The following is a 13,129-nucleotide window of genomic DNA, read 5'->3' on the forward strand; positions in this document are numbered from 1 at the left end:
TACGCCCAGTCGTCTTATACGCCAGAAAATACGGTATATTGTACATCATAAACCTTTCAGCTCCAAAACGAAAACAGCATTTCTCCAGTACAAATGAGTAACAAACAGTCCTTCCCTCAGACACAATGAAACAAGGTAAATATAGCGCATCACCAATCTCAGTATTTCAGGCTGTTCACCAGACAAACACCTCTGTTCAGCTCCAGCACAACTGTATTCTGCTGTGCTAACCCAGCTTCTGCAATTAGGCCTGCAAACCCCCAGGGCTGGATTATGGGGACGACCTTTCCCACCCAGACTCTTTTGGTTACTCCTAAATCCCGGACCCCAAATACAGTCAAATAAAAATTCTCTCAGTAGCCTATTGTTACTGGTACAGACTTTACATTACCAAGGCCAACCACCTCAGTGACACATATCTGCCATCTAGGACCCTACCTCCCGTTTTATGGTTCTCTAAAATGCAGTGAATTTCCATCAATCTGGCGCCTGATAATCCAGCACAGAACTGTAATATAGAATTTCACAAGACCAAGTTTCCCCCACGCTTTCCACTGCCCTTTGCATACTTTTCAATCATCGTCAATCCAGAAAACTTAATAGTTTTGCATCTTTGTGGCCCATTGATGGCGTCCTAAAGACATTTTAGTGTATATATCAATATTTATCATAATATATAGAGAATTTGCTGGAGTTTAATGCTGCTTATTTTCAAATAATGTAGTATATTTTCAATAACCTCTTTTATTGTATATGTTCTTCTGCTGGCTTCCTTACAGAATTTGATTCAGTATTACACACAAAAAAACATTCAGGCTCACCTTTTCCCCTTTAATATACATGTTATTTGAGTGGTCTATTAGATATTGCATTATTACTACATATACATTTTTTTTTACAGTAAGGAGGGCATGGAAAGTCAAAGAAAATCAGTTCTCTTCAGATGGCTGCTTCTGTATGCCTTAGCAAATCTTTTCTATGTAACCATTGAGAGGTTTAATATATTCACCATTCAGCTGATTTGCTTAGATGTCACTAAGAACAACTGATGACTGTGATAGACAGACAGAGATTTACATCTATGGAGGAAAAGTTGCCACCTAACCATCCTGTGCCTTTAAAAAAAAAAAAAAAAAAAAAAAAGATCAATTGAACAAACTGTTATGTACCAGGGATGTTTATTAGCTGAGGATGTTGTACATTCTGTAAAATACTATTTCGATTCTGTATTTGTTTGTTTGCGACGGTTCAGTGGATATTTGTAAAGAATAAACTATTCAAGTCATGTTCCTTTTAGTGTCTCCCCAAAAAAAATGGAAAAAAAAGAAAATGTCTTCTGATTTTCCTTTTTATTTATACTCAAATGTTTGGATTATGATGTTATAAACTGGTAACTAAAATATATTTTTCATTGATTTTGTCACACTAATAAAGTACTTTTTATTCAAAATGCCTATTTATTCTCAGCAAAGGTAAGAAACCAAATGATAACAAAAGTGTGTAATATATAAAACACACCTTCGTGCTTCCTGATTCTCCATAATGCTAGTAATCACCTCAATTACTGATCATTTACAGCCTCCGTCCCACCACTGATCCGACATAGGAATGGAAAAGCTACACAAAACTGAATAACTAGGTTATATTTAGTGCCGTCCATTAGGCTTGTGCATATGACAAAAGGAAATGTATTGATTTGGGAGTTTCAACTTGGAGTATACTTCCAATTTTAAGTATGTTATAATGCTGAAAGGGTTTTGTCTTATTATTGTAGTTCGGGAGCGCACCGCTCCTCTGACACCCAGATTCCAGCTTGCAGAGTGGCGGTGCACTCCAGAAGATTGACAGTTTAGGCCAAGCAGCATGACTGAGCCGCTGACCCAACATATACTCTCCCGTGCTGATATCAAAGGCAGTTTTTAATTTTTCAGTATCATGTGAGTCTAGTGGAACTGAAAGAAGTGATTGTTTAATAATGATCTATATACCCATCACTCCATTTTAATGTGAGCATTGCAAGTTTGTTTTGCAGGTTTAAGAAATATATATTTCTTTTTTACTTACCTATGCTCTCAAGAGCTGAACCACACAGTATGCAGCAAGTGAAGCAGCGGGATTTATTCATGAAAACCACAGTAAACACTACCCCCTCCCATGCACGTCAGTTGTGGTGGTGGAATTGCGAGCCTGCACCCTGCGCTCGCCTCCACAATACATACCTTTTCCTCCTTCTATGGGCGCTGCCAGGATCTTCTGCAGGTGTCGGCGAGTCACTGTGACCTACAGCGTGCACGACCATAAGATTCTTTCCCCATTTCCCCCCTGGACAGTCATCTCTAGGTACCATGTGTACATGGAGATGACTATGCAGGGAGGAAGTGGGGAGAGCATCGTATCGTCACGCACACCGGAGGTCACTGGAGCGGAAATCGCCAGCGCCTGCGCAGAAGATCCCTGAATGCAGTGCACATAGAAGGGAGGAAACGGTACTCATTGTGGAGGGAGTGCAGAGCGCAGGTGTGGGATTCCTGCACCAGAACTGAGGTGCATGGGAGAGGGGTAGTTTTAAAATGAAGAGAGGAGACAGGTATTTCTTTCAGGCACCATACGCCAGCCTGGAAGAAATCAGTAGCATAAAGAAAGAAAATAAAATTTCTCAACAACAAGACCACTAATATTAGGCATACAGGCAGGACAAATTTTACATTTCTACCATCTGTATGCTCATATTAATAGGTCATATAAGTCCCGGGGGGGGGGTGTGTGACAGATTCCCTTTAACAGCCAGATCCTACCAGTGTAGAAAAAATATCTGTATTCAATAAAAGTCAGAAGACCATCTATAAACTGAAATAAGTGGAAATTTTGTTTCACCGCAGCAGGACTTTGCACCCACTTATTTAGGTCATTTATAAAGGTCTTGTAAAGTGACCGTGTCCCATGTCAAAGGTGCTTTTTCTTATTGTTTGGAGAATAGCTATTGTAATGACATGGGAAGTGAAGCCTTGATTGAAACACACCATGTAAAATGATAGATCTATTGACACGTTAGTTGAATATGTTTGGTTATTTAACAGAAAAAAACAACATTTTTATTACTATAACGCTTTCATTTCAGATAGAATACACATCACACATTTCTAGATATAGTGTGGATATTACATGTTAAACTTTAGGTTTAAATTGTAAAAACAAAATAACGTTGTGTAACAATCTTATTCATCATTATTCATCAGATTGAACATTCACCGACAGGTCTACATCTCACTTTGCTACTTGCAGACTTGCAACGCACTTCTCCATCTCTTTATCAGTAGCGATGATATATTCTATGAAGGCATGCTGTTCTGCCGTCGACGCCGCTCTTACAGAAACGCACTTAAACATGTTTCTTTTCTGGTCATAATTCCCCATTGCTCTGTGATTTCGGCCTCTGATTAGTCTTGGCAAGTCCCGGTCCTGAGATACAACATAAACGTGCATTTCTATGGAATGAATTAATGGCTGAATCTACTGTAAGTTACATTTCATCTGGAATTATAGATAATGTATAAAAGGTATCAGTCCCCCACTGAACTGATATTGATGCCCTATCGAAGGACCCCTTTATGAATAGGGAAGTATGGTACTTGAATGACTACTGCTCCAATGTCTACAGGACTTGCCATATTAGAAATTGTGCATAATCACAAGAAAACTAATCTCCCAGTTTAAAAAAACATATAAACTGGTATCAGTATTTCAGCAAATTAAGCTTATTTATGGTATAAAGAAACATTATACAATTGTCAATAAAAAAATATATTTCTGTTTCAATGAATCATGACTTCAAGTTCAGGGAATCTGTCCTGTCATATGATGGACACATGGAGCTTAGCTCATTAACCTGTACTGGAACGAACTATGCACCGATACCTCACTATATGACCAGGACAGATTTTTACTCACCGAAACTAGACTCAAAATTACTTTGATATGACTGCAAAAAGAGATCTTGAATACCACGAAAAGTGATACTGAATGTAAATAAACCGGAGAAAGTGCCTAACTTATCAAACAATGAATAGTTAACTACTGTTTGCTGGTCCGTGATAGTCAGGTGAAAATGATTTGTGCCCTAACAGAAATAAGATTTAGAAATGCAATGAATTATAGCTGTGTTGTAAATTTATGAAGGGAGCAGCTTTTCTTTAAACTCGAGCTTAAAAAAGCGTTAAGAATGGAGTATTGAATTACTTACAATTTCATAAAATATACATTGAGCGTAATTCTTGCCATCCCTTAGAAGGAAGAGTTTTGATCCGTGGTCACCTGAGGTGACGGCAGAGTCTAGGGTCGCTATAAATTAGAGAAACCGGTGTTTTAGCTGACATTTTTATTGTATAAAAAGTACGGAGCAAAGTTTCAAGAGTTTTCTTGAGAAGGTCACATCAATGCAGGTACAAATACAGTATGAGGTGTTCACATAATTGTTTGGACAAAAAGAAACATTTTTGTATGCTTAAAAAAAAAGAAAAGGCAGTTTCAGGTTACCATATTGCTTCGTAAGTGGTTTCCCACAGTATCAGATAGATGCTGGAAATGTGGAGTGGGGGAGGGGACGATGACACACATTTGGTGGAGATGTCCCATAATAAGAGGTTTCTGTACTCAGGTAATTCAAAACTATTAAAAAAATAACTTGTCTCTCTGTATTCAACTCTCCTGGATCACTTTTGCCCTTTATGATCCCAACTAGTCTCACCAGATACAAAAGATCTATAATAAGCTACCTTATACAGGCGGCTAAGAATATCATTCTTCGTCACTGGAAAAGTACTTCTCCACCTACTTTGGAGGAGTGGTTCTCGGAAATAGCCCTTCTAAATCGGATGGGACATTTGACTGCCCAATTCCCCACTGACTGTGATAGATACTGTGAGACTTGGAGAGACAGGATTGAGTTCCAGGAATCTGATGCCTACCGCCTTTCATGAGACTGATTTGACCCCTTTTCTACAATGCGTTTCTTCTCTTTACTGACTATGTTCTGCGATGGTCAGTGCCTGGCTGCACTGTCTATGGTTTCCATTGGATTTTAGTAACCTCATAACTTGAATATTGATGGCTCAAAATGTTCCCTTCCTTGCCCTCCTTTTTTTTCCTATAACTTAATGTTTTATTGAACATTATACTCATATTATATGATATATTGATACTGATATTGTCCTGTTTCTTCTTCTTTTTTTGTATCTTTGTAATTGGAAATTATATAATCTTTCAATTAAAATTGAATTTTGAAAAAAAAAAAAAAAAGACTAAATCCTTCCATTGTAATTTTTCTGTGTTTTTTTTAAGGATTCACTCCTGGTTTGGGGTTTTGCCATAGACTGTGTGACAGTACACTACCAAATCACAAGCCCAGGTATTCAAATTCATGAACAGAAAACTGGGTATTGCACAAGGGTAGAGTTTGATCTCTATCTGATGTGTCCTGTCCACCCAAGGAAGCCGCTGGAGCAGAGACTGTGGTCCTAGAAAACATTCACACACTGCAGATTTGGTCAGTAGTATTCTGCATCTCTTTTCTTGAAGCCAAAGTAAACCATGTAAATTCTAGCAATATGTTAAAAAAAAAAAAAAAAAAAAAGCACGTACTTCTCCAAATGGGCGCTACAAAACAAAAGATCTAAGTTCTGACTGGTATAAAACGTACAACTTCCGGATCACGGATCTGGAAAGTGGTCACAATGCTATATTTAGAAAAACGACTTCACTTATTGAACTATAAAAAATCTTGCTAAAAAAATCTGCATCTAAGGGTATGTGTCCACGTTCAGGATTGCATCAGGATTTGGTCAGGATTTTTCATCAGTATTTGTAAGCCAAAACCAGGAGTGGGTAATAAATGCAGAAGTGGTGCATATGTTTCTATTATACTTTTCCTCTAATTGTTCCACTCCTGGTTTTGGCTTACAAAAACTGATGAAAAATCCTGACCAAATCCTGACGCAATCCTGAACGTGGACACATACCCTTATAGTCTGGAAGCAACTACCAATGATCGAGGAGAATGGTGACATTGTCCTTCCCAATCACTGCCCTTCCCAATATGCAGCGGCAGAGTGATATGTCTCCTCTTGTCTGACCCAGATTACTCTGAACAGTGCAGGACAGGAAAGAAATCTACCAAGACCTGAACATCACTTCAGATGCACGGTCCTGACTTGCTGAAGGACTTCTCAGGACATGTAATCAGTCAAATGCCTGGAGGAAACTTCAACATTCAGTAGTCTATTCACAAAGTGTAGCAGAGGTGTGTGTTGATGATGTAGCAGAGCCGTGTGTGTTGATGTAGTACGGTTGTGTGTGTATATACAGCAGAGTTGAGTGTGCATGTACAATGCATGCAGCGGTGTTGTGTATATGTGTGTACTGTAAAGTTATAGGTGTCTAATACACGTAGTACAAAGAAACACCAACAATACACCTATTACCTCCCTATTCTAATCTAGTGCATTACATTTTGTGGTATTAACCCCTCCACTTTACGCCATCAGGGAAATTTTAAGGAGTAGGAAATATGTTTTTACAATTTCCTGCTGTTTAAACTTTGGGTGCTTCTTAGGGTACCGTCACACAGTGCAATTTTGATCGCTACAACGGCACGATTCGTGACGTTCCAGCGATGCATTTACGATATCGCTGTGTCTGACACGCTACTGCGATCCGGATCCCCGCTGAGAATCGTACGTCGTAGCACATCGTTTGAAACTTTCTTTCGTCGTCTAGTGTCCCGCTGTGGCGGCATGATTGCATCGTGTGACACAGGTTGTATACGATGTGCGCACAGTAACCAACAGCTTCTACATCGCAAATACGTCATGAAATTATCGCTCCAGCGCTGTGTATTGCAACGTGTGACCGCAGTCTACGACGCTGGAGCGATAATCATACGACGCTGCAACGTCACGAATCGTGCCGTCGTAGCGATCAAAATTGCACTGTGTAAAGGTACCCTTATAGTAATGTGTGACCTATAGTCTGAAAAATATGGTGATTAATATGAGCACTTATAAAAGAAACCTGTTTTGCACTTAAGTCACTACTAGTCTATGATACTGGCTAAACCAAATGATATGGAATTACTAGTACATCAGACTGTAATAATATAGACATTGTATCATACATCCAAATGACACGTACCTATTACTTCAAATAACAGAGGGATTCTGTCACTGTACTGACTCCAGTGCTTCATGCTTTCTATTGATGCAGATAGGATCCTTAAAGAATTAATCTTTTCTTTAAAAGTCATTTGGTAAAGAGGTATAACCTTTAAGGAGACATAATTTTATCAGTGACACATGGAAAATACCTCAAATAATAAAAAAAAAAAAATCAGAGTAAAAAGAAGTGGCAACATGAGCCACAACAAAACAAAAACAATATGAGAAAAGCAAAAACCTTTATTTAATCCCTTCCCGACGCAACTAATTTTTGTTTTCTGGATTTCACCGAAGCACCGTCATGGCAGGCACGAGGGCCTTCAGCACATCCCATGGCAACCCATAGGCACTTTGTGATTGTTTCGCGGGAGGATCCAATGAATGGATTGATTGGCGCATCCCCTGTATGTGGACCCTAAAAATGCCACTGTTAGAGCTTGACAGAGACATTTGCAGGGTTTACAGCAGCAAGTATAGATCAGCTCTCCTCACTTCAGTTACAGGCAGATTCCAGCTGTTTTAATACAGCCATCATCTACCAGGAATAGTGATGAGCTCCCTCCATATACCCGCTACCGATTTGTGTTATACATGTACAACGGATAACCCGAAAGGGGCTAAATGAAGAAAAATAGTCTGAAGAGAATTAGCGCTTTTTATGTCATGCTGAATGAATATGGTAGACAAATCCTGTACCATTAAAAATAAGGTTATGCTGTATCAATAAGAATGTAATCCCAATAACAAAAACAAAGATTAGATTTGTGATCTAAAGTAAATAGAGGAATTAGCATGAAAAACATGGGAAAAAAATTCTCCATCTTCCCCCTCATCCGAGAGAATCAGACACTATGATAACACTCTGATGGGAGTTTTATCAGCGTTTGATCAGACTGTGACTTGCATTATCGACCCGATTGTTTCAGGTGAGAGATTCTACAGTCTTCTGCACCTGCCCTAATGTGTATGGGAGCCTTTTGGTAATTTTTTTTTATAGCATGAGGTGGTGTCTTTTGGCTCTACTAAGTGTTATCTACTGAAATGGAAATATTTGTACCTGTATCATTTCTTCCTCTGGCATATCAGCAAATGCATTATCTTTGTTCAATCTGATATTACTCTGAAATAAATATGCAGGCGGTTGCTCTTTTGTTCCTGGTGAAACAGCACAAGAATAATGTGACTTCTTGTAAGATGATACAGAAGTCTTCTGAGAGAGCTGCGCTGGTAAATGGACTTGAAGAGGATACTTCTCATTTACACTTTGACCTCTCCCACGCTCCATTTGTCCATATTGCTTTTTAGGACCAGAAAGTAAATCTTTACTGAAGTTGGTAAACATATTTTCACTTCTAGGGCAGATATCTGTTGATCTGCAAAATGAAAGTGCACTGAACTATTACAGAATACAACATTATGATTACAGAAACTGTTTTTTCGCATTTTACATAATAGCAACAATTTTCTGAGAAGTGATTTTAAAGGATCTTAATAGCAGCTTATTTGTACATTACTTATCTTATTTTTGTTGTAAGAACCTCAGCCTTTACATAATAGGCAACATTTTGGTGTAAATCTTATAACATCACCAGCTGAACAATGCAGTGACATTTGAGACTACAAAATATTCAGTTTGGCTCAGGTGTGTGGGGTATTATTTAAAGGGGTCCTGTGTTTCAATCTACATCTATTACAGCTATAAAGAATACAGAGTTCTTGTGTGGCCCCGTGCACAAGGTCTTACTGTGAAAAGGTGAAAATTTTAAATGGAATTGTTTGTGAAATCTGGCAATTCTTAACAGGAATTCCACAGACAGTTTCTGCATTGGCACCACCACTGAGCAGGTACCAGGGAACGCTTTTGTCCATTCCCCCCTATACAAGTATCTGGCCTTCACCTCAAAGATCTGTTCCTTGAAAGAGTGGCTGCTGGCTAGTGAAACAGTCGGGGAAGCAAACACAAAATCAACAGGCAGGGACAAGGTCAGGAGGAGAGCTGGGGTCAAAACTAGAGGGACAGAACAAAAGACAAAATTAGCAGAGAGGGTCGGCAATCCAGAGAAAAGTCTAAGTATCAAACTGTAGGTTAGACAGCAAAGTAGTAATGGTAGCAGCTGAGTTAGGTACCATCAATAGCAATCAGGAATATTGCACCAGAAGCAGTAAAGCAGCTTATAATTTTCAAGGGCCAGATATCCGTGGGAATGTCATGCACCCTTATTAGCTGGATGGTCAGCAAGAGCTGAAGCATATGTGAAAATTTCATAGAATAGACCTGGGAAATTATACTGCCCAGCAGGAAGAGACTAAAGGGCTTTCACTAGGCAGCAATTGCGCCACCGAGTTGATGAGCGAATTTGCTCGGTTTCCCTCTTAATCGGCAAGCTGCAGAGGGAACCCGGCTTCCTGGATCACGCTGGCCGCCCAGCTGATCGGCACCGCAGCTGCATGTGTTGCGGCTATGTCAGTCACAGCACATGTATGGAGAGCCTGTGTGTTGGGCTCTCCATGCATGTGACAGTGACACAGCCATGACACATGCAGCTGTGGCGCCGATCAGCTGGTTGGCCAGTGCGATCCAGGAAGCCGGGTTCCCTCTGCAGCTTGCAGATTAAGAGGGAAACCGAGCAAATTCGCTCATCAACTCGGTGGCGCAATTGCTGCCTAGTGAAAGCCCTTTAGTCTCTTTCTGCTGGGCAGTATAATTTCCCAGGTCTATTCTATGAAATTTTCACATATGCTTCAGCTCTTGCTGACCATCCAGCTGCCGATTAAGAGGGAAACCGAGCAAATTCGCTCATCTCTAATAATAACAACTTAGTTTTTACTTAAAGGTAAGGTACCGCGTTTGTAGATCATTAATAAATCACTGTAATGTAGCATAACATGCTGCTATAACCAAGTTTTAAATGCATGTGAAACAGATTTCGTGTGTTATATGTGTTTAAAGAAGGAACTGGGGGCTGACATCTTGGTTTCACAGCAGTTCACAACACTAGCAGTGTCATTTTACAGCACCCCATGGACATAGGAGATAATAGACCGGCGAGGACCCTATCTATAACATTGGAGAGGCGTTAGCAGTGAGCTGGGCACGCCTCTGTGGGTTGCACAACTCACTGCTGTAGGTGTGACTAGCAGCCATTTTATTATAGCCCAGTGCTCTCTGCCCAGCTCCACTTACTCTCTATCACAGGAGCTCCATTCACTCCATTAACCCCTTAGTGACAGAGCCAATTTGGTACATAATGACCAAGCCAATTTTTACAATTCTGACCAGTGTCACTTTAAGAGGTTATAACTCTGGAACGCTTTATCGGATCCCACTGATTCTGAGATTGTTTTTTCGTGACATATTGTACTTCAAGTTAGTGGTAACATTTCTTCGATATTACTTGCGATTATTTATGAAAAAAATGGAAATATGGCGAAAATTTTTAAAATTTTGCAATTTTCAAACTTTGTATTTTTATGCCCTTAAATCAGAGAGATATGTCACAAAAAATAGTTAATAAATAACATTTCCCACATGTCTACTTTACATTAGCACAATTTTGGAAACAATTTTTTTCTTTGTTAGGGAGTTATAAGGGTTAAAAGTTGACCAGCAATTTCTCATTTTTACAACACCATTTTTTTTTAGGGACCACATCTCACGTGAAGTCATTTTGAGGGGTCTATATGATAGAAAATAACCAAGTGTGACACCATTCTAAAAACTGCACCCCTCAAGCTGCTCAAAACCACATTCAAGAAGTTTATTAACCCTTAACGTACTTCACAGGAACTGAAACAATGTGGAAGAAAAAAATGAACATTTAACTTTTTTTTGCAAACATTTTACTTCAGAACCATTTTTTTTAATTTTCACAAGTGTAAAAACAGAAATTTAACCACAAATTTTGTTGTGCAATTTTTCCTGAGTACGCCGATACCCCATATGTGGAGGTAAACCACTGTTTGGGCGCACCGCAGAGCTTGGAAGTGAAGGAGCACCGTTTGACTGTTTCAATGCAGAATTGGCTGGAATTGAGATCAGACGCCATGTCGCGTTTCGGGAGCCCCTAATGTGCCTAAACAGTGGAAACCCCCCACAAGTGATACCATTTTGGAAACTAGACCCCTTAAGGAACTTATCTAGATGTGTGGTGAGCACTTTGAACCCCCAAGTGCTTCACAGAAGTTTATAACGTAGAGCCGTGAAAATAAAAAATCGCATTTGTTTTCACAAAAATGATTTTTTCGCCCACAAATTCTTATTTTCACAAGGGTAACAGGAGAAATTAGACCACAAAAGTTGTTGTGCAATTTCTCCTGAGTACGTCAATACCCCAAATGTGGGGGTAAACCACTGTTTGGGCGCACCGCAGAGCTTGGAAGTGAAGGAGCACCGTTTGACTTTTTCAATGCAGAATTGGCTGGAATTGAGATCGGATGCCATGTCGCGTTTGGAGAGCCCCTGATGTGCCTAAACAGTGGAAACCCCCCACAAGTGATACCATTTTGGAAACTAGACCCCTTAAGGAACTTATCTAGATATTCGGTGAGCACTTTGAACCCCCAAGTGCTTCACAGAAGTTTATAACGTAAAGCCGTGAAAATAAAAAATCGCATTTTTTCTACAAAAATGATCTTTTTGCCCCCAAATTTTTATTTTCACAAGGGTAACAGGAGAAATTAGACCACAAAAGTTGTTGTGCAATTTCTCCTGAGTACGTCAATACCCCATATGTGGGGGTAAACCACTGTTTGGGCGCACCGCAGAGCTTGGAAGAGAAGGAGTGTCGTTTTACTTTTTCAATGTAGAATTGGCTGGAATTGAGATCGGACGCCATGTCACGTTTGGAGAGCCGCTGATGTGCCTAAACAGTGGAGACCCCCCACAAATGACACCATTTTGGAAACTAGACCCCTTAAGGAACTTATCTAGATGTGTGGTGAGCACTTTAAACCCCCAGGTGCTTCACAGAAGTTTATAACGTAGAGCCGTGAAAATAAAAAAATCGCATTTTTTCTACAAAAATGATCTTTTTGCCTCCAAATTTTTATTTTACCAAGGGTAACAGGAGAAAATGGACACCAGAAGTTGTTGTACAATTTGTCTTGAGTACGCCGACACCCCGTATGTGGGGGTAAACCACTGTTTGGGTGCATGGCTGAGCTCGGAAGCAAAGGAGCGCCATTTGACTTTTCAATGCAAAATTGACTGGAATTGAGATCGGACGCCATGTCGCGTTTGAAGAGCCCCTGATGTGCCTAAACAGTAGAAACCCCCCAAAAGTGACCCCATTTTGGAAACTAGACCCCCCATGGAACTTATCTAGATGTGTAGTGAGAACTTTGAATGCCCAAGTGCATCACAGAAGTTTATAATGCAGTCGTGAAAATAAAAAATATTTTTTTTTAACAATAAAGATTTTTTAGCCCCCAAGTTTTTATTTTCACAAGGGTAACAAGAGAAATTGGACCCCAAAAGTTGTTGTCCAATTTGTCCTGAGTATGCTGGTACCCAATATGTGGGGGTAAACCACTGTTTGGGCGCACGGCAGAGCTCGGAAGAGAAGGAGCGCCATTTTGGAATTCAGACTTTGATAGAATTGTCTGTGGTTGTTATGTTGCGTTTGCAGAGCCCCTGATGTACCTAAACAGTAGAAACCCCCCACAAGTGACCAAATTTTGGAAACTAGACCCCCTAAGGAACTTATCTAGATATGTGGTGAGAGCTTTGAATGCTCAAGTGCTTCACAGAAGTTTATAATGCATAGTAGTGAAAATAAAAAAATATTTTTTTTTCCCACAAAAAAGATTTTTAGCCCCCAAGTTTTTATTTTCACAAGGGTAACAGGAGAAATTGGACCCCAAAAGTTGTTGTCCAATTTGTCCTGAGTATGCTGGTACCCAATATGTGGGGGTAAACCACT

General features: G+C 39.8%; 1 protein-coding gene across 1 annotated transcript in view; it reads right to left on the bottom strand.

Annotated features, from left to right (window-relative positions):
• The window catches only part of SPATA22 (spermatogenesis associated 22), a 39,452-nt gene continuing 26,323 nt past the window's right edge, over window positions 1-13,129 (bottom strand). Inside the window, exons 4-8 of the mRNA XM_077294209.1 lie at window positions 8,266-8,581; window positions 7,186-7,315; window positions 4,241-4,338; window positions 3,269-3,459; window positions 1-1,115 (exon numbers count right to left, since the gene is read on the bottom strand). Coding sequence (XP_077150324.1) covers window positions 1,013-1,115; window positions 3,269-3,459; window positions 4,241-4,338; window positions 7,186-7,315; window positions 8,266-8,581 — 838 coding nt within the window. The 3' untranslated portion in view covers window positions 1-1,012. The remainder of the gene's footprint in view (window positions 1,116-3,268; window positions 3,460-4,240; window positions 4,339-7,185; window positions 7,316-8,265; window positions 8,582-13,129) is intronic.

The sequence above is a fragment of the Ranitomeya variabilis genome, chromosome 3 (genome assembly GCF_051348905.1).
Source record: "Ranitomeya variabilis isolate aRanVar5 chromosome 3, aRanVar5.hap1, whole genome shotgun sequence".
In the NCBI taxonomy this organism is placed as follows: domain Eukaryota; kingdom Metazoa; phylum Chordata; class Amphibia; order Anura; family Dendrobatidae; genus Ranitomeya; species Ranitomeya variabilis.